This window comes from Gracilinanus agilis, chromosome 3 (assembly GCF_016433145.1).
Source record: "Gracilinanus agilis isolate LMUSP501 chromosome 3, AgileGrace, whole genome shotgun sequence".
NCBI lineage: Eukaryota > Metazoa > Chordata > Mammalia > Didelphimorphia > Didelphidae > Gracilinanus > Gracilinanus agilis.
The window spans coordinates 237,217,723-237,237,922 of NC_058132.1; the positions used below are offsets into that span (position 1 = coordinate 237,217,723).

The window sequence follows — 20,200 nt, forward strand, 5'->3', positions numbered from 1 at the left end:
CTAATTCTCTTGGCTGTGAAGCCTACTTAGATCATAAATAAGCTGATCTAGGACCTGAGTTTTTGTTTTAATAGTGGCTTCATATAGTTCCACAAGAACACAAATTTTAAAAAGTTAAAAAATACTAAGCACTTCAAGAAAATAAATGTAATCAACCAAAACAATGTAAAATCAGGGATAAGGGATTTATTTTATTTTCAATTATTATATTATTATATAAAATTATTCTTTTAATAACTTTACCATTGTCAAGAAGCATGGTGAATTATGTAATATTCAAAGTAATTCTTGGTCTCACCTTGGTTAGAAAGTTTTAATTCAATCATCTTAGCTTTTGGGGAAACACAAAAACTCCTAGGTGTATGGTCAATGTTCATGGTTTCATAGATTTCTAGATTTCAAGAGCCATGGTATATACTATGCAGCATGGTACTCTAGACTGACCTCTATTCTTTGGTTCAGAATAGCTGAGTCAAAATGTTTCCACCATTTACAATGATATAGAAACTCAGATGTGTCCTTAATGTTTGTGAATCAATTTCTTAATCTATCAAATGGGAATAATAATGCCTGATCTATCCACCTCACAGTGGATATTCACACCTAGTGCCAAAAGTTCTTTTGTAAACTCTAATGCACTATGGCAAATTTGAGATGCTGTTATTCTTAGCTTGATCAGCTTGTCAGGTTTCCATGGAGACCTAACACATTAGAAGGACATTTCTCCTGCCAATATAAGTAGTTTCTTATTTGTTCCAAACAGTTCAAAAAATCTACAAGACTGATAACCACAGAGGAAAAGGTGCTTATTATGATCTGAACACAAGTAGCTGGTTTATTGATCTAAGAAAGGTGAGATAACAAATTTAGGAAGCAATTTAATGAGGGCAGATGGGATAGGGAAAAGAGTACTCTGTGGATGTGGAATCAGAAAACATGGTTTCGGCTCCTGATTATGACATTTACAAGCTGTGTAACATTAACATGGCATTTTGCCTCATAAACCACATTTTCTTTATTTACAAAAATGGATAACAATAGTCAGTACTCAAGACTATAATCTTCAAGTTTGTTATGCAATTTAAGAGCGATAACATATAGTGTGTTCTGTGCATATAAAGCACTCTATAAAGGTCGGTTATTTTTGTCATCAACCATCCTCTTGGCATTTCACAGAGAAACTAAATGTACATAATGCACAAATTGTGCTCACCAAAAGAATTTGGAACAAAACTGGTCTAACAGTCAGCATTGACCTCAGCTTCCATGCTATGAGTACTTGCCATTCAGCTGTAAAATCTTAAAGAAAAAAAAACACACATACACAAAACAAAAACAAGCCTATAAATTGTACCTCCTGGTAAAAGAAGACTTAATTTCTAGATTCTTGGCGTACTTTGGAAGATTAAATGTTTTAAATTCTCCAAATCTTTTTTAAACCTGACACAAAGAACTAATGGGAAAAGGACAACAGACCAATACTTACAGAGAAAAATGTCTTGAATGTGTGTTTGATGGTCAATGTAATATAGAATGTGAACTTCAAGATTAAATGGGAGAAGAATGGTTTTGCATTCAGACAATATCCTTTTCAAAAAAAAACACTGAATTCCAATTTTTCCTTAGTGTTCTACTGAAAATATTGGTAGACTTGACATTTGTTCAATGGACTTATCTATATTAGAGGTAATTTAAAACTAGTGATATAGGGGGCAGCTGGGTAGCTCAGTGGATTGAGAGCCAGGTCTAGAGATGGGAGGTCCTAGGTTCAAATCTGGCCTCAGACACTTCCCAGCTGTGTGACCCTGGGCAAGTCACTTGACCCCCATTGCCTACCCTTACCACTCTTCCACCTATAAGTCAATACACAGAAGTTAAGGGTTTAAAATAAAAAAATAAAAATAAAAAATCTAGTGATATAGGCAATTTGATTCAATGAATAAATATTTAGTGTCTACTAGGTACCATGCACTATGCCAGGGATACAAAAGGCAAAAGAGAAATAGTTCTTGCCCTCAGGATTCCTATGCTTCACCTGGGAGCTACAATGTGCACATATTAGAAAACAAACAAACAAACAAAAACACTGAGAAAGTAGTTTTAAGAAGAAGAGGTAAGGACAACATATGCTAGAATCTCAAAAGATTTCATCTAGCAGAAAGGATCTGAGCCAGAGACAAAGACATGTTAGGATACAGTTTAGTGGCAAGTTCCAGCAGCAACAAATCTAGCCTGTACTTTTGTAAGATTTTTTTTTGTGGGGGTTAAAGCAAAATAACCTTCAGCAAGAATTATAGGCAGAGGAGCTCTACTCTCATAAATCTTTGTTTTTAACCACTATCTAGTCTTTGAGCAGCCTGTACATATCAGATGGGCTTTGTTTTATAATTCATAATAAAAGAATACACTTTCAAAGAGGAAATAAGTGCTGACTAAATTGGGAGCATTTGAATAAACCACCTTCAATTTTATGCTGCTTCTTCACTCCAAATGTTTTATAGACATACTTTGAAGTCAACAAGACGTTTGTTTGCATAGGTGATATACTTATGCAATTGAATCCAAATTTGTTCTAAAATAAAAAGTTTCAAGAATTTTGGAATCTAACTTCAGAAAACAACTGATGGACAAGTGGCCAGGCCTACTTCACCATTTAGCTATACTGAGAAATAATCTAAGGTACAAAGGACCAGTCAGAGACTTCCAGGTTAAGATGGCTGCAGAGTAGTTGCAGAACTTTTACCCTCCCTACCACTGACCTGTACAATACTTCAAAAGGACAAAAAGGCCAAGTTTAGATGAGCGAAGGGACTCCACAATAGGGCACAGCATCAAAGATATGTAGGCTTTGGATATTTCCACACTATAAGGGGATAAATTAGCTCCCACCAAACCATGAGCTGATCAAACACTCCCCCACCCCACCTGCAGGGCAAGATTCATAGCCAGTGCCCTAGCATTAAAGCAGTGGGGAACAACCTTTAAGTTCTTGGAAGCAGATCAAGAGCACCCCTGAGAGCAGCTTGACCTGAAATCCCAGGAGGCTGAAGAGTGCACACCTTGTGCACAGAGAGGGGAGTGAGGCTGGAGCAGCATACAACAGAACCACAGGCAGACTCAAAAAGTAGCCTCAGGCAAAAACTGCTCAGTAGCTCCATACACAAAGAGCCTGCCCTCTTCACCCAGACTTCTGAGGGAAGCAAGAAACAGGAGAGTAATGCCTAACAAGGCTCAAGAAAAAACAACCAACAAAAGAAGCAAGAAAAATCCACTAACTCTAGATAATTTTTACATAGAAAAAATCCAGACCACAGAACAGACAACAGAGGAGAACAAACATGTAAACACATCCAAACCCTCCCAAAAAATGAAAATTGGTCATAAGCTCTTGAAGAGTTCCAATCTAAGATCATGAGAAAAGTGGAAGAGATTTGGCAAGAAAAGTGGGAAATCTTTCAAAAAGAAAATGACCATTTATAAGGCAGAATTTTGCAACTGAAAATTGAGGTTCAGAAATAAAATGAAATGATAAGCAAATTTAAGACCAGAAATGACCAGCTGGAAGCCATGAAGAGCTAGATAGGCCAGATGGCAAAGGAAAACCAAAAGATTATAGCCAAAAACCAGTCTTTAAAGGCTAGAACAGGGCAAGTAGAAGCCAATGATCTCACAAGACAGCAAGAATTAATAAAGCAAAGTCAAAAGAATGACAAAATAGAAGGGAACATGAAATATCTCAATGAGAAGAAGACAAATCAAGAAAACAGGTCTAGAAGAGACAACTTGAGAAATATTGGTCTTCCGGAAAAATCAAAGACAAATAGAAATCTAGATGTCATACTACAAGAAATTATTGAAGAAAACTGTCCTTATGTCCTTGAACAAGAGGGTAAAATAGACAGTGAAAGAGCCCAAAGAACACCCTCTATACTAAATCCTCAGAAGACAAACCCCAGGAATGTAATAGAAAAATTCAAAAGCTTCCAAGTTAATGAGAATATATTATAAGAAGCCAGAAAGAGATAATTCAGATATCAAGGTACACCAATCAGGATTACACAGGATCTGGCAGCCTCCACACTATGAGAGCACAAGGCTTAGAACATGATATTCAGAAAGGCAAGATAACTGGGTCTACAACCAAGGATCACCTACCCATCAAAACTGACTATATACTTCCAAGGGAAAGTATGGGCATTCAACAAGATAGAAGATTTCCAAGTATTTGAGAAAAGACGAAGACTAAATGGAAAGTTTGATATCCAAACACTGAAAAACCAAGAGAAACATGAAAAGGTAAATAAGAAAGAGAGGGGAAAGAAAAATATTTAAAGGTTCTTCTTTAAGGGCTTCAATAAGATCAAATTACTTATATTCCTATGTGGAAAAATGTTATTTGTAATTCTCAAAAATTGTATTCACTATTAGAGTAATAAGAAGAACTATATATAAGGAAAGGTTTGGGTACTAAGTGGTCTAAAATGATACATAAAAAAAAGAAAGAAAAAAGAAAGAAAAGGGGTAAGGGGAATAGAAGATGACACCAAGAGAAACTTAAAGGAATAAGAAAAATAGGATAATCTATACCACAAGAATAGGTGTATGGGAAGGTTAGGTGAAGAATACTATAATAAGAAGGAGAGGAAGAGAGTGTTAAACCTTACTCTCAGAGGAATCAGTTCTGAGGGGGAAGAGCAGCTAGATCCACTGGGGGTAACAAATTCTATTTTACACTACAGGGAAAAGCAGAAGGGAAAAACCAAGGGGTGGAGTGAGGAAGGAAGTACACAAAGGGAGGGAAAGAGAGGGGGAAGGGAATCTAATTGACCCTTAAAAAATAACAAGAGGGGAACAAAAAGGGAGGGGGTGTAAGGGAAGTAAAATAAGGGTGGGAATTTGGGGGACCAATTAAAAGCAAACCACTGGTTTAAAAGGAAATAATGAAAGAAGAAAAGACAAAATTGGAAGAGGACTTCAAAATGTTGGGGAATACACAGAGGACAGTCATAACTTTGAATGTAAATGGGATGAACTCTCCCATAAAACAGAAGCAAATAACAGAATGGATTAGAAATCAAAAGCCTACCATATGTTGTCTATGAGAAACACATATGAGGCAGGTAGACACACACTGGGTGAAGGTGAAAGGATGGAGCAAAATCTATTGGGCTTCAACTGAGAAAAAGAAGGCAGGAGTTGCAATCTTGATAAATGATAAAGCCAAAGTAAAAATAGATACGATCAAAAGAGATAGGGAAGGTAATTACATCCTGATAAAAGGCAGTATAGACAATGAGGAAATATCAGTACTTAACATGTATGCACCAAATGGGATAGCATCCAAATTTTTAAAGGAGAAACTGGCAGAGCTCAAGGAGGAAACAGATCATAAAACAATACTAGTAGTAGACCTGAACCTTCCCCTACCAGATCTAGATAAATCAAACCAAAAATAAATAAGAAAGAGGTAAGAGAGGTAAATGAAATCCTAGAAAAATTAGAGTTAATAGATATTTGGAGAAAAATAAATTGTTACAAAAAGGAATACACTTTCTTTTCAGCAGCACATGGTACATTCTCAAATACTGACCATGCACTAGGACATAGAAATATGGCAAAAAATGCAAAAGATCAGAAATAATAAATGCAATCTTTTCAGATCATAATGCAATAAAAACAAGAATTAGTAAGGGCATATGGAAAGGCGAATAAAAAACTAATGGGAAACTAAATCATATGATTCTCCAAAATGAGTTAATTAAAGAACAAATCAGAGAAACAATTAATAATTTCATTGAAGGGAATGACAATGATGAGACATCCTACCAAAACCTATGTGATACAGCCAAAGCAGTACTTAGGAGTAATTTATATCCTTGAGATTAGAGAGGGCAGAGGTCAATGAATTGGGCATGCAGATAAAAAAACTAGAAAGCAAACAAATTAAAAATCCCCAGATGAAAACTAAATTAGAGATTATAAAAATTAAAGGAGAAATTAATAAAATTGAAAGTAAAAGAACCATTTATTTAATAAATAAGACCAGAAGCTGGTACTTTGGAAAAACAAATAAAATTGGAAAAGTACTCATCACTCTAATAAAAAAAGGAAAGAAGAAAACCAAATTAACAGTATCGAAGATGAAAAGGGAGACCTCACCTCTAATGAAGAGAAAATTAAGGCAATCATTAAAAATTATTTTGCCCAATTATTTGGCAATAAATATAGAAATCTAGGTGATATGGATGAATATTTACAGAAATATAAATTGCCTAGATTAACAGCAGAAGAAATAGAATACTTGAATAGTTCTATATCAGAAAAAGAAATTGAACAAACCATCGAAGAACTCCCTAAGAAAAAATCCCCAGATCCAGATGGATTCACAAGTGAATTCTATCAAACATTCAAATAACAACTAATCCCAATTCTATATAAATTATTTGACATAATAAGCAAAGAAGGAGTTCTACCAAGATTCCTTTTATAACACAAATATGGTACTGATCCCAAAGCCAGGTAGAACAAAAACAGAGAAAGAAAACTACAGACCAATCTCCTTAATGAACAGAGATACAAAAATCTTAAATAGAATACTAGCAAAAAGATTCCAGCAAGTGTGGAAACACAGAAGAAAAACAACCTCTTGAACACATGAGTTGATGAGGACTTGATTGGGGATGTAGACTCGAAACAACCACATCAATGCAATTATCAATAATACGTAAATGTCTTGATCACACATGTTAAAAACCATTGGAAATGTGCATTGGATATGGGGGTGGTAAAGGTGGGTTTAAGAGGAAAGTAAAAACAAGAATCATGTAACCATGGAAAATTTTTCTAAAAAAAAAAATAGAATATTTGAAGGGAAAAAAAAGACTCCAGCAAATGATCATGAGGGTTATTCATTATGATCAGGTGGGATTTATACCAGGAATGCAATGATGTTTCAATATTAGTAAAACCATCCAAATGATTGACCATATCAACAAGCTAATGAACAAAAATCACATGATTATCTCAATAGATACTGAAAAAGCCTTTAACAAAATACAACTCCCATTCCTACTGCATACACTAGAAAGTATAGGAATAGAAGGGCCTTTCCTAAAAATAACAAAGAATATATATCTTAAACCATCAACAAGCATTATATGCAATGAGGACAAATTAGAAGCCTTCCCAATAAGATCAGGAGTGAAACAAGGATGACCATTATCACCTCTATTATTTAACATGTACTAGAAACACTAGCAGTAGCAGTTAGAGAAGGAAAAGAAATTGAAGGTGTTAAAATAGGAAGTGAGGAGACTAAGCTATCACTCTTTGCAGATGATATGATGGTCTACTTAAAAAATCCAAGAGAATCAATTAAAAAACTAGTGGAAATAATCAACAACTTTAGCAAAGTTGCAGGATACAAAATAAATGCACATAAATCATCAGCATTTCTATATATTTCCAAAACATCTCAGCAGCAAGAGTTAGAAACAGAAATACCATTCAAAATCACCCTCGACAATATAAAATACTCAGGAATCTATCTACCAAAACAAACACAGGAATTATATGAACACAACTACGAAACACTTTTCAAACAATTAAAACTAGATCTAAATAATTGGAAAAACATTGAGTGCTCGTGGGTAGGACAAGCTAACAAAACAAAAATGACCATTCTACCCAAATTAATTTACTTATTTGGTGCCATACCTATCAAACTACCAAAAAACTTTTTTACTGAATTAGGAAAAACTATAACAAAATTTATTTGGAAGAACAAAAGATCAAGAATATCAAGGGAAAGAATGAAAAAAAAAACATGAAGGAAGGTGGCCTAGCAGCACCAGATCTTAAACTGTACTATAAAGCAGCAGTCATCAATAAAATATGGTACTGGCTAAGAGACAGAAGGGAGGATCAGTGGAATAGTCTTGGGGTAAGTGATGTCAACAGGACAGTCTATGATAAACCCGAAGAGCCCAGCTTTTGGGACAAAAATCCACTATTTGACAAAAACTGCTGTGAAAATTGGAAAACAATATGGGAGAGATTAGGTTTAGATCAACATCTCACACCCTGTACAAAGGTAAATTTAGAATAGGTGAATGACTTGAATATAAAGAAGGAAACTATAAGTAAATTAGGTGAACATAAAATAGTATACTTGTCAGATCTTTGGGAAAAGAAAGATTTTAAAACCAAGCAAGATTTGGAAAAAATAACAAAATGTAAAATAAATAATTTTGATTACAGTAAAAGGTTTTGTACAGACAAACCTAATGCAACTGAAATTAGAAGGGAAGCAAAAAATTGGGAAAAAATCTTTATAACAAAAAACTCTGACAAAGATCTAATTACTCAAATTTATGAGGAGCTAAATCAATTTTACAAAAAATCAAGGCCTTCCCCAATTGATAAATGGACAAAGAACATGAATAGGCAATTTCAGATAAAGAAATCAAAACTATCAATAAGCACATGAGAAAGTGTTCTAAATCTCTAATAATTAGAGAAATGCAAATGAAAACAACTCTGAGGTACCACTTCACACCTAGCAGATTAGCTAATATGAATGCAAAGGAATGTAGTGAATGTTAGAGGGGATGTTGCAAAATTGAGACATTAATGTATTTGCTGGTGGAGTTGTGAATTGATCCAACCATTCTGGATTGCAATTTGGAATTATGCCCAAAGGACTTTAAAAGACTGTCTGCCCTTTGACACAGCCATATCACTGCTGTGTTTATGCCCCAAAGAGATCATACGGAAAAAGACTTGTACAAAAATATTCATAGCCACACTCTTTGTGGTGGCAAAAAATTGAAAAATGAGGGGATGCCCTTCAATTGGGGAATGGCTGAACAAATTGTGGTATCTGCTGGTGATGAAATACTACTGTGCTCAAAGGAATAAAGAACTGGAGGAATTCCACATGAACTGGAATGATTTCCAGGAATTGATGCAGAGTGAAAGGAGCAGAACCAGAAGAACATTGTATACAGAGACTGATACACTATGGTACAAGAGAACATAACAGACTTCTCTACTAGCAGCAATGCAAGGATCCAGAGCAAGGCTGAGGGACTTATGAAAAGGAAAACTAGCCACATTCAGTGGAAGACTTGTAGAAGGAGAAACACAGAAGAAAAACAACTGCTTGAACACATGGGCTGATGGGGATATCATGTAGACGCTAAATGATATAACTCTAGTCAAACTATCAATAATATGGAAATAGGTCTTGATCGATGATACATGTAAAACCCAGTGGAATTGTGCATCAGCAAAGGGGGGCTTAGGTGGGGTTGGGGGAGAGGGAAAGAACATGAAACACGTAACTATGGGAAAATATTAAAAATAAAAATTTAAATAAAAAAACAAAAAACAAAGGACCAGTCAATAGATCCTTCCTGGTGATGCATTTGTTTCTGTCCACTGAAAGTTCAAGGGCTGGTAACTCATGCAAGTCCTTCATTTAGCTCAGTACAGAAGTAGAAGATGAGAAAGAACTGGAAAGAAGAGCTTGGAGATACTTTTCTCTACCTCTCACTTGAATGCACGCACTCCGTAGACAAGATTCTGAAACAACCAGCCTGTTGAATCAATATATTGACAATTTCTATGGCATCAGCCTCTTTGGCACTATTTGCACCAAGTGGAGTGAGTGTATTTTGAAATGTTCAATCAGGTATTTTGTATCATGTATTCAAGTGGACAAATACTCCAAAAAAAGATTTCTTCAGAAACAGACATGATACTAACAATTAAAATTTTAACTCAATTGGAAATATATGGAAGAAAAAAACTATTTAAGTCTAACTATATCCACCTACAGGCTCTGCTTTTATCTGTAATGCATCACAGAATGGTTCTAAAAGGGCTTCTGTTTTCCCATGGAAACAACAATTAAAATTGGAGGTTGAAGACTTGGCATCAAGTAAATCATAAGTATGACTAAAAATATGTCATAAAGTAAAATACACAACTATAAATCTACCAAAATAATATCAGTCCAAGAAAGAATATCAGACATGCCTTTAAAAAAACAAGGAAATGGCTTTGGGACATGTCTGGTAAAGAAGGTCTAGAAATTTCGGAACCATATTTGGCGGTTGTGTCCTCTTGCTAATTAAGAGTGTCTGTGGTCTGTTTAGGGTTAAAATAGTGACTTCACTCTGGATTCCCCAAGCCTTTCTAGCAAGGATTGGCCTTCAGTTTGCTGGGATGTTTCAGAGCAAATGCATGCAAAGATAATTGAGGGAGTTAGGCATGATAAGTATCCAACTCTAAAAATAGTAAAGGTACTATCCAACTCTTAAAATTTTTCTTTTTCTTTTTCTACATCTATTTATGTAAATCATCTCCACACCAGGAATATACTCTTACATTTCTACCATGACAAAAAGTCTTTCCATTTAAGCCACCTCTTTCAGGAAGTTTTCCCTCATCCCACTAGTTAAAAGTGATAAAATGTATACTAACACTTTTCTGAACTTTCCTCCCTTTATTACATTCTCCCTTATGCCATAATGATTTGTATCCCAATCGTCTTTTTTATTAGGTTAGAGAGACAGCATAGTAATACGGAACTTATAATCAGCTTGCAGCCAGCAGAGAAGAGATTGATCTTAATTCTGATGCTTAATAGTTGTGCAAACCTAGGCAAATTACTTTGAGTCCTTTCCTCATCTGTAATATAGAGGGAATAATCTATCTACTAATTCATAGGATTTTTATGATGATAGCATAAACCTAAAAGTTCTTTTTAAATGCAAGTTTTTATCATAAATTTCTTGAGGATACGTGTATTTCTTCATATTCCCAAGACAGTAATGTTTGTTGAATTTTAGATACACACAATATATATATACATATATATATATATACACACATATATATACACACACACTTATATGCATCCTGGGTATATGTGTGCATACATATATCTATACATATAGGAATGCACATACATATTTCTCACAGTCATTGATAATGTAAGTAATATATAATGTTGATATTTTCCAAAGGAGTTTACCATTCTAAGTGCAAGTCAATTCAATTTATCAAAAGTTTATTAAGTGTCTACTATATGCAAGACATCTTGTTAGATCTTGGGGAGAACAGGTGAAAATGGCAGTCCCTCAGGGAGCTTACAGATGATGGGAAAGGGGTTTTATAAACAAATAAATATTGTACAAGTTAAAACGTGATCAGGATAAAAGATGAATTCAGACAAATCACTTTAAGGAGGGAAGAGATCGTTTTTACATAGTTAGTCAGAGATGGTTTCATGGTCAGGATATATCCTAAGTTGAGACCCGAAGGAAAAGAGAAATGTTAACAGAGACAGTCAGAGAGGGGGTATAATAGGAAAGAAAATTCAATATGGCCTTGATTCACTAAAAGGCATAAAAACTTCACTCTATTAAAATTTAAATAATGTAACTGCAATAGAATGATAGGTTGATTTGGGAGGGACCTAGAAATCTAACCCCCTCATTTTACTGATAAGGAAGCTAGAAATCTGGAGAGTATACATGATATAACTCTTTAAAGGAACATTTTTTCCCTTTAACATCTCATTCATTTTCCATTTATTCAAAGCTAGTATTGCTGCTTAGGTTTCAGTGAAAAAAAATACAAGGAATATTAAATTCTGTTGTGACTGAGTTTGACACTTTGTTCATTGCTATCAGAGCACCTCATATTTCTTTGAAAAGTCATAAAAACAAGGAAAGCATAACCTCCAAAAAGCTTTAGTTCTTACAGAATTGCAGCTCTTATAGACACATGATGGTGTTATGGTTAACATGCTATTAGATAGTATTAATAGAATGAATGAATAATGAAGGTAGGAATTGGCCAATATGTGGTAATGAAGCAGCATCTCCTCAATGGAGCCATATTCATGCTAAACAGCAAAAGCTGGGAATATATATTTTTTTTTCATTGAGACACTGTATAATTCATTTTTAGGGAATCACTTTGGCCTCAAGTTAATTCTAAACACACACCTTCCTCACGTTATAGAACACACTAATGAACAAGAAGAAAAATTCAACCCATGACTCTGAACTCATTTCAGATGAATGAAGACTAAAATTGGACCTAATGGAAAATACCCAGTAGGAATAGTTTATCCTTGGCACTTTCTATTCCCTCCCAATTGGGTTCTTTTACCTTTTTTTTAACATCCCTCTGCCCTAGTGTCCTAATACTCTTCATTCTCCCCAACCCCTTCAAACGATTCACTCCCAAGAGAAAGCAGGTGAAAGTACTGCCCTTTCCAGGAGTATTTGCATTTTTAAAAATAGTCTTCAAAATGGTGAGATAATAAAGATCTTCTAATGAAACTAGGTTTTAAAGTTTCTGGGAAAGGATATATGTAAGTACACATGTGTTAAAGCATGTGTACTTCCCTGGTTTAACGTAGGGGGTACTGAGACCTTCTCAGAATTGCTGAAATCACAGAGGTACCTGCCTGTTCTACATTTTTATATCAAGCGAAGGTTCTGAATTTTTGGGAAGGGTCTTTCATCTGTGGTGATTTCATTGTTTTAGGGAACTTCCAGTATGGAAACTCCTATAGCACCATATTTATACCTTATAATTTTAGAAAATTGTTATCTGGGAGACTAAGAGGTTAACTATTTTGCCTATGACAACTAATATGGAATCCAGCTACTCCTGACTATCCACTTTCTCCCATTTCCATTCATGTCTAAATAAATCTGCCATTTAGCTGCCCTTCAACAAGGATCTATTAAACACCTACTGTGTGTGAAGCTGGGCAACTTGGTGGTACAGTGCATAGAGTACTGGACTTTGATTCAGGAGGACTCATCATCCTGAGTTCTAATTTGATCTCATATGCTTACTAGTTATGGGGGCCTAGGCAAGTCTCTTAACCCTATTTGCCTCAGTTTTTAACTATAAAATGAGATAGAGAAGGAAATGGCAAACCATTCCAGTGTGTTTGCCAAAAAAAGGGGGGGATCACAAAGAGTTGGACACAACTGGCTGGTTGAACAACAAAAATGAGTAAGGCAATGTGCTATTACTGAAAATACAAGTTAAAAAAGAAAGAGTTCCTGCCGTCAAAAAGCACACATTCTTCAGGCCCAGGATGGGAGGGTCTCATATAGGAGGCATAGTAGAAAGAACTCTGACATGGAAGTTATGAAACCTGGGTCCCAGGTCTTCTAACTCTTCAAGTAACTTATCTGAGTGACCTTAATTTCTTTGAATTAATGGCCCTTGCCTGTAAGATGATCTCCATAGCACTTTCTTCATTTGGTTGGTGTTAAGGCTCAAATATGTTAATGTATATAAAATGCTTGACAAATCTTAAAGCACTATGTAATGCCTGCTATTATCTAAAGACCAGAATTGTATATGGAAATATTTTGAAGGTGATTTTACTCTGATACATTACATATTTTATAGCTTGGAACTTCATGGGAAAATTTTGAAACTGGAAATATGAAATTATTGAAGTGGGATAGTTTTGTTTTAGTCTGATGTAAGATGCCAATGGAGAATTTGAATATTTGATAGATCTTATTTCTCACAAGTTAATGTGACTGGATTAAGTTGTTTGTAGTGAAGCAATTTTGGGGGATTCAACTTTTTACATTTTTATATTGGAAGAAACAAGAAATTTTAGACTTAGAATGGTCTTGAAGGTCATCTAGTCACAGAATAATAGATTTAGAGTGAAAGAGAACTTTCTTTTTATATCTATTCGGTATAACTAATATGTATACATACAGTATATATGTGTGTGTGTGCTTCTTTTAATCTCCTTTAGAATATATGTACTTTGAAAGTAGGAATTATTTCATTATTTGTAATTATGTCTCCTGGCACATAGTAGATGCTTAATTAATTCATACTGATGGATTGTTGACAGGAAAAAGAAACCACAGAGCAACATTTATGTGCAGTATTACTAAGTAGATGTCAAATATAGTAGTATGCTGAGAAATATTTTGTGGTGCCATGGAAAAGTCCCAGATAGTTCAGATCTATCTCATTATAGTCAGGGAACATGAAAAAAAGTAGCAGCTTTATCTCTTTGCCCTGTACTGGTTCAGATTATCTAAAACATAATGGTTTATCACTTCAAATGTGATCTAATTATTAGTAAGAACTAGGCATTTTAGGCTTTCTTTCCCTTTTAATCCTTGATATTGGTATTTCTCCTGAATGTTTCTGTACTAATGAGATTTTTTTTCCACAGGGAGACAAGGAAGCTGAGTTAGGCCTTCCCTTTTCTCCACTTTGTGACCGCAAATCAACTGTGGTAGCCCAATCGCAATTAGGTAATGTTGAAATGTTGTGATGGGTAACAGTGGCAGGGGATGTATTTGTGTGTGCATGTATGCATGTGTGTATTTTCATCTTAAAATTGATTATATATAATGAAATTATCTGCATAAAAAATCTTAAAAACTCTAGATGAAACTTCATGAAAAAAATCTTCTAATACACACTCATCTTCTGTATTTTGGAATACAGAAACTTTAAAAGTGCTATATAAATTTGAGTTATCCTGAGAATATAATTAGTAATATGTTTATGTTATATTGAATGTTCTTAATATTTGCTTTTCTAACTTATATTACTTGAGTCAGATTTGTTATTACCTTATTTGCCTAAAACAATTCCCTAATAAAAATTATTTGAAAGGTACATTTATTCCAAAAGAAAACTGAGCCTTTAGATACCAAAAGATATATAATGGAAACCTGTTTCTCTGCCTCTTCTTTCTTCTTTTGGTGTATGACACTAATCTCCCTGAGTTCTTTGCAATGTAGGAGATTGAACAGGATAATTATGAGATGCTTGGGTGTCCCTTCTATGTCGGGCATCCTGTCTTTGAAGGCTGTATCCAGAGCTATTTGACGCCTCAGACAAGTCCAAAGTATGGCCAAATGAAGAAGAAGAAAGGGTGGGGGAAGAGAGGCAGAGAAAAGGGGAAATAACAGAAAGAAGGATAGGGACAAAGAAGCAAAAAAATAAAAGAGAAGGATACAGGTATTTCACTAGTCTGAAAGTCAAGAGATCTTGTTCCCAAGTTCCATGGTTAATTAACAATAATATGCTTTTAGATAAGTCACTTCATCTCTCAAGGCTTGAGCTTCATTAATAAAATTAAATGGTTGCTCTCTTCTTTCCAAATTCTGAGGTTGTGTTGGGGTAGGGAATAGTTCCACCAGCCATGATCTCAGTAACTTTCTCAGCCATCACTGCTGCTGCTCTACCTCAGATTCTAATTTGGAACAGGACATTTGACCTACTTAAATTTGTTTACTTTATTTAAACTTTGCTAAGTAACCTCACAGCACCCCCAGAGAGAGACTGCCAGAATCAATCTAAATATGGCAATCTATTGCAGATATGACCTTTGGTTTAAGTAAAAACCTGGGAACAATTGAGGATGCATTAGGATATCTGGTACAATTTTTGAACTGAAACAGTAAGTGAAGCTACTTATTGAAATTAACAGGTAAATAAGGGAAGGCAAAGAACTAAATGCTAAGACCATTTTACAGCTGGAATTAATTGAGATATAATCCAAGGTGATACTAAAGATAAGATCAAAGATACAAATAATGAAGAAGAGATAAAATGGGCTGAAGCAGCTACTGTGACTATTTTGCCAATTACAGATAGGACTGTTGTCCAACCTGACTCAGGAATTGTACATGTTAAAGGGTATAAGCCATTTTCTGGGGGAAACCTAGAAATTTTAAAAAGGAGGTTCCTACAGTATTATTTAAATCCAAACAAATCAATCAAAGAATATAATAGGGCTGTGCTTCTCTATAATCCAACTTTTGAAGACATGGAACTACTTTTAACTGAACTGTATACCCCCAAGGAAAAGGCAAAATTTATTGCAGAGACTAGGAGTAACACCAAACTAGCCTCTTGGCCAGAGCAACACCAGGACCTAGAACTGTCATCTCTTGATAATATGGCATATTTAAAAAGGTTTAGAGAAGATTTAGCTGAAGTGATGAGGATCCATGCACATCGTTCAAATGCATGGGGCTTATTTGAGAAACTAAGGCATGGTGAGGATGAGCACCCAAGCCTATATTTGGATAGACTCATAGAAGCTGGAGAGGCCATACTTGGGTTTAGGGACATGAATGAAGATAATATCCAGCACATTAGAAGGTAATTTGTGAAGGGCAGTACAAGCCCCATTCAAACATACTTTCATTTGCATTGCCCACAGTGGGAATCCCTATCTATTGAAGACCTCAGAAAAACAGCTTATTATGTACATGAGTCTAGAGAAACTGAGCCCAAACAATAAAAAACCACTGAGGACAAAGAAATTTCTGAATTGAAGAAACAGCTCAAGGAGGCAAAGAAGGCAAAAGAAATTGAAGAGATTAAAAACATGGCTTGACAAACACAAAATCAGAGAAGCTAGAGTAGACCAAGACAATCCTATAGCAGTAACAACAACAATGTTAGGTGCTGTTACCTTTGTAACAAACTAGGCCACATTGTTAGAGATTGTCATTACAAATCACAAATTAATTTTAATAATAGGAACAACTATAATAACAACAACAGGAGAAATACCTTTTATAATTCTAGATACAACAACAATAACAATGACAGTAATACTAGATATAGCAGTAGTGTAAAGTCAAGATGCTGTGACCATAACTGCTCCAGTTTCAATAATTCCCCAAGTTTATTCAAGATGGAAGAATATGTGAGCCAAGGAGAAAGACCATGTACTAGCTTATGAAACAATGAAGCAGCATTAATTGTTAAAGTAAAGGACAAGGGCTATGGCAGTAATAAGACAGGGAAAAGGGAAAAAGAAGAGCTGGGAAGAGAAATAATAAATTATGAGCTTGTTGATATAAAACATAATTACAAGGAAAAGACTGAAGAATTGCAAATGGAAAATGATATTATAGAAATAAAAGAAAGTATCTATGTAAAGAAAAGCAGTAATTTAAGAAGTGAATAATCCTATGAGATAGATAATGTTATCCATTTTTGATGTAGAAATGGAAGCAGATAGAGGTTAAGTGACTTGTCTAGGGTCACACTAATAACAAGTGTCTGAGTTCACATTTGAACTGAGGTCTTCCTGACTCCCCACCCACAACTCTATGCACTATTCCACCTAACAGCCTTCTTTTCAAAAGGAAGAAAATGAAATTCAGAGACAGGTTAAGTGAATTTCCCAAGGTTTCTTAATAGTTAAATCAATAAGTAGTTGAAACAGATTTTGAACCCACATCTTTCGATTCAAAGTTTGGCAATATTTTCATGGTACTACACTGTCCTCATATTAATGTAATGTAGCATCTAGTTTTATTTTCCAAAAACCCTAATCAGGATTGAAGGTTTAGTGTTGGAAGGGACATTAGAAGTTTTCAAGTCCAACCCCCTGCTTTCACAAATGAGGAGCTATGAAGTCCAGACAGGCTAAGTGACTTCCCTGATGTCATTCAGATAATGAATGAACCTGGGTTTGAATGAAGGTCCTCTCACTCCAAAGGCACTGAAGTTCACAACAATATGAAATCATCCTATGATTAGTCAATAAATCCTAGACAGTTGCCTGAGCCAGGTGGAGATTAAGTGAGGTGTTTAGGGTCAGATAATCAATAAGTTGCTTTAAACCCAAACTTTAGACATTACTCCAGTAACTCCATACAAGCACACCTAAAAGGTACTGCTTATCAGTAAATCATCAAGTTTTTATTTAGCACCTACTGTGTGCAAGGCACTGTGCTAGGTTCTGGGCATGCCCAGAGAAAAGAAATGAAACAGTTCCCATATATAATCAAATGGCAAAAGCATTCAAGGTGGGAGGAGCTCTGGATCAAAATTCCAGAATTCTCTTTTGTTCTTTGATGCATTAGTTGACATCTCTACAGAGGTTGAAATGGGCTGCTGTCTCATTCTCTGTCTATATTTGGATGGTAAATGCTCAGGAAAGGCTAGTGGCCTCCATTCTTTTAACTATGTCACCTTTTCCTTTGATGAACTTTAATATGTAAAAAATATGGTTTGATGCTTACATTTCCCAGCTGTATGACAAATAGATATTGCCATTCTCTTGCCTGAATTGACAGAACCCTCCTACACACTTCCAAATAACACTTGGCATCCATAGAATAATGAATAATGATTTGAAATATTAGCTCATTGACAGGAGGCTCCAACTACTAGGATTGAAATTTGGAAGTGGGAAGAATGGGCAAATTCCTGTGACCTAGGAAAGAAGCATCACTCATTAAAGTGTATAATTGACTTGGAGCTTCAACATTAGCCTTTGTTAGATTACTTGTTCCACTAGAAGTAGAGTAGAAAACTATATGGAGGTAGATCTTTCCAGTGAGAACAGAAAAATGTTTTAATCTCAAGTTAAGAATAAAGTTACATTCAAGAATAATCTCAGTATGATATTAAAAGAGGAGAGCTATTATAGGTTTGGGGTTGGGTCTAATTTAAGGTCCTCAATTTAGAGCTGAAAGAGACTTTAGAAGGAACCTAGTCCTCTACCTTCATATTATAGATGAGGAAATAAAGATTAGAAAGTAAGACATATAGTGATTTGTCCGGTGTCATCTAAATATTAAGCAGAAAAGCTTGTATTTCAACCCACATTCTCTAGCTCTAGCTCTAGTATGGTTCCCTCTGAATCAATTATTGCTCCTAATTTCTAAAACTGGATGTTATTAATAGAGTTACCAGGAAACTTAGAGATGATCTAATATAATGGCATGAAACAAAGAAAATCAGAGGCCACTGATATTCATATAAGACTCCCTGTAGGCTGAATACTGATGTTTATGTAATATTATATTACAAATCTATGTAATCACACAATATATCACACATATGATATTTTATTACATGTCATATACTATACATTATATAATAATAATATATCATATTACATATCCTATTCTATTCTTATTACATTATAATATTACATATGTTTTATTATATTTTTATTTTTCTTAATTTTTCCCAGTAACATTTTAATTTAGTCCTGGCTTCCCTCAGAAATGATGACCTGCAACATATAGGAACTATGTTTGATTCCACTAGTCTAATTCAAACTCTTTAATTTACTAATGTAGAAACTGAGGCCCAGAAAAGTTGGAAAACTGACCAAATTCATACAAATAGTTAGTGACCAAGCTGGAAGTTCAATTCAGATCTCCTCATTTTTATGTCAACGGTTCAACCCACTCTACCAAAAAGTTATTTGTAAAAGACTTCAAAAAAGGACCAGTTAACCCAATTCCTATAGTGATATTTTTTATCCCAGAGAATTAACTTGGGTATCTGGCTTTGGCATCCAAGAAAACATAAAACAACTTCATTTTTTCTTCATTCTTTTCAGGTTTCATCGATTTCATAGTAGAGCCAACATTTGCTCTTCTCATGGACGCAACAGAAAACATTGTTATTCCTCTTATGGAGGAAGCCTCAAAATCTGACTCTTCCTGTTCAACACCGAGGTTTGAATTTGTTTCCTACCATTTCTTGTGTCCTTGTGAGTTTTAATATTGTATTCATCGTTTCTAGACAAATGGGGTACTCTTGTGGGACTTGTTATATGACATCGCCCCCTGGTGGAAATACGCTAGAACTACAAATACAAAAAAACGGCAAAAAAGAAGATTATGGTGGTGTAGGATCATAGACTTAAAGGGCACCTTAGAGGTCGTCTAGGCCAACGCCTTTGTTTTGCAGAAGGGGAAACTGAGGTCTATAGGGAACATAATTTGCTCTAGTTTGAACAAGTAATGAACAAAAGTTCTAATACCGTCTACATCTTGTATTCTTCTAGGGTCTATGAGAAGTTACAAAAAATATTAATTTTTGGTGAATTTTATTTTAACCTTTGGATTAAATATTTATTTTGGAACAAGAACAATAATATGTATCTTATAGTTATTTCCAAGTGTTAGAAAATATATAGTTCATTTTTCCCAAATGGCATGACATATACAGTGTGAAATATTATTCATAATAATACATACTAAACCAAAAATATTCATCATCTTCATTGTTCTAGGATCTTTATATCCAATCTGTTATAAGATAGCACCTGTCTGAATGGAACTTCCATGAACAAAATTACCAAATGGATATATAACATAGATCTCATAGATCTATGCATTTTTTCCTG

At 34.8% G+C, this 20,200-nt stretch overlaps 1 protein-coding gene across 1 annotated transcript in view; it reads left to right on the top strand.

Moving 5' to 3' along the window:
• Positions 1-20,200, top strand: part of PDE1A (phosphodiesterase 1A) — a 459,479-nt gene that overhangs the window by 373,848 nt on the left and 65,431 nt on the right. The window contains exons 11-12 of the mRNA XM_044669733.1: positions 14,249-14,330; positions 19,409-19,526. Of these exons, the coding sequence (XP_044525668.1) occupies positions 14,249-14,330; positions 19,409-19,526 (200 nt within the window). The remainder of the gene's footprint in view (positions 1-14,248; positions 14,331-19,408; positions 19,527-20,200) is intronic.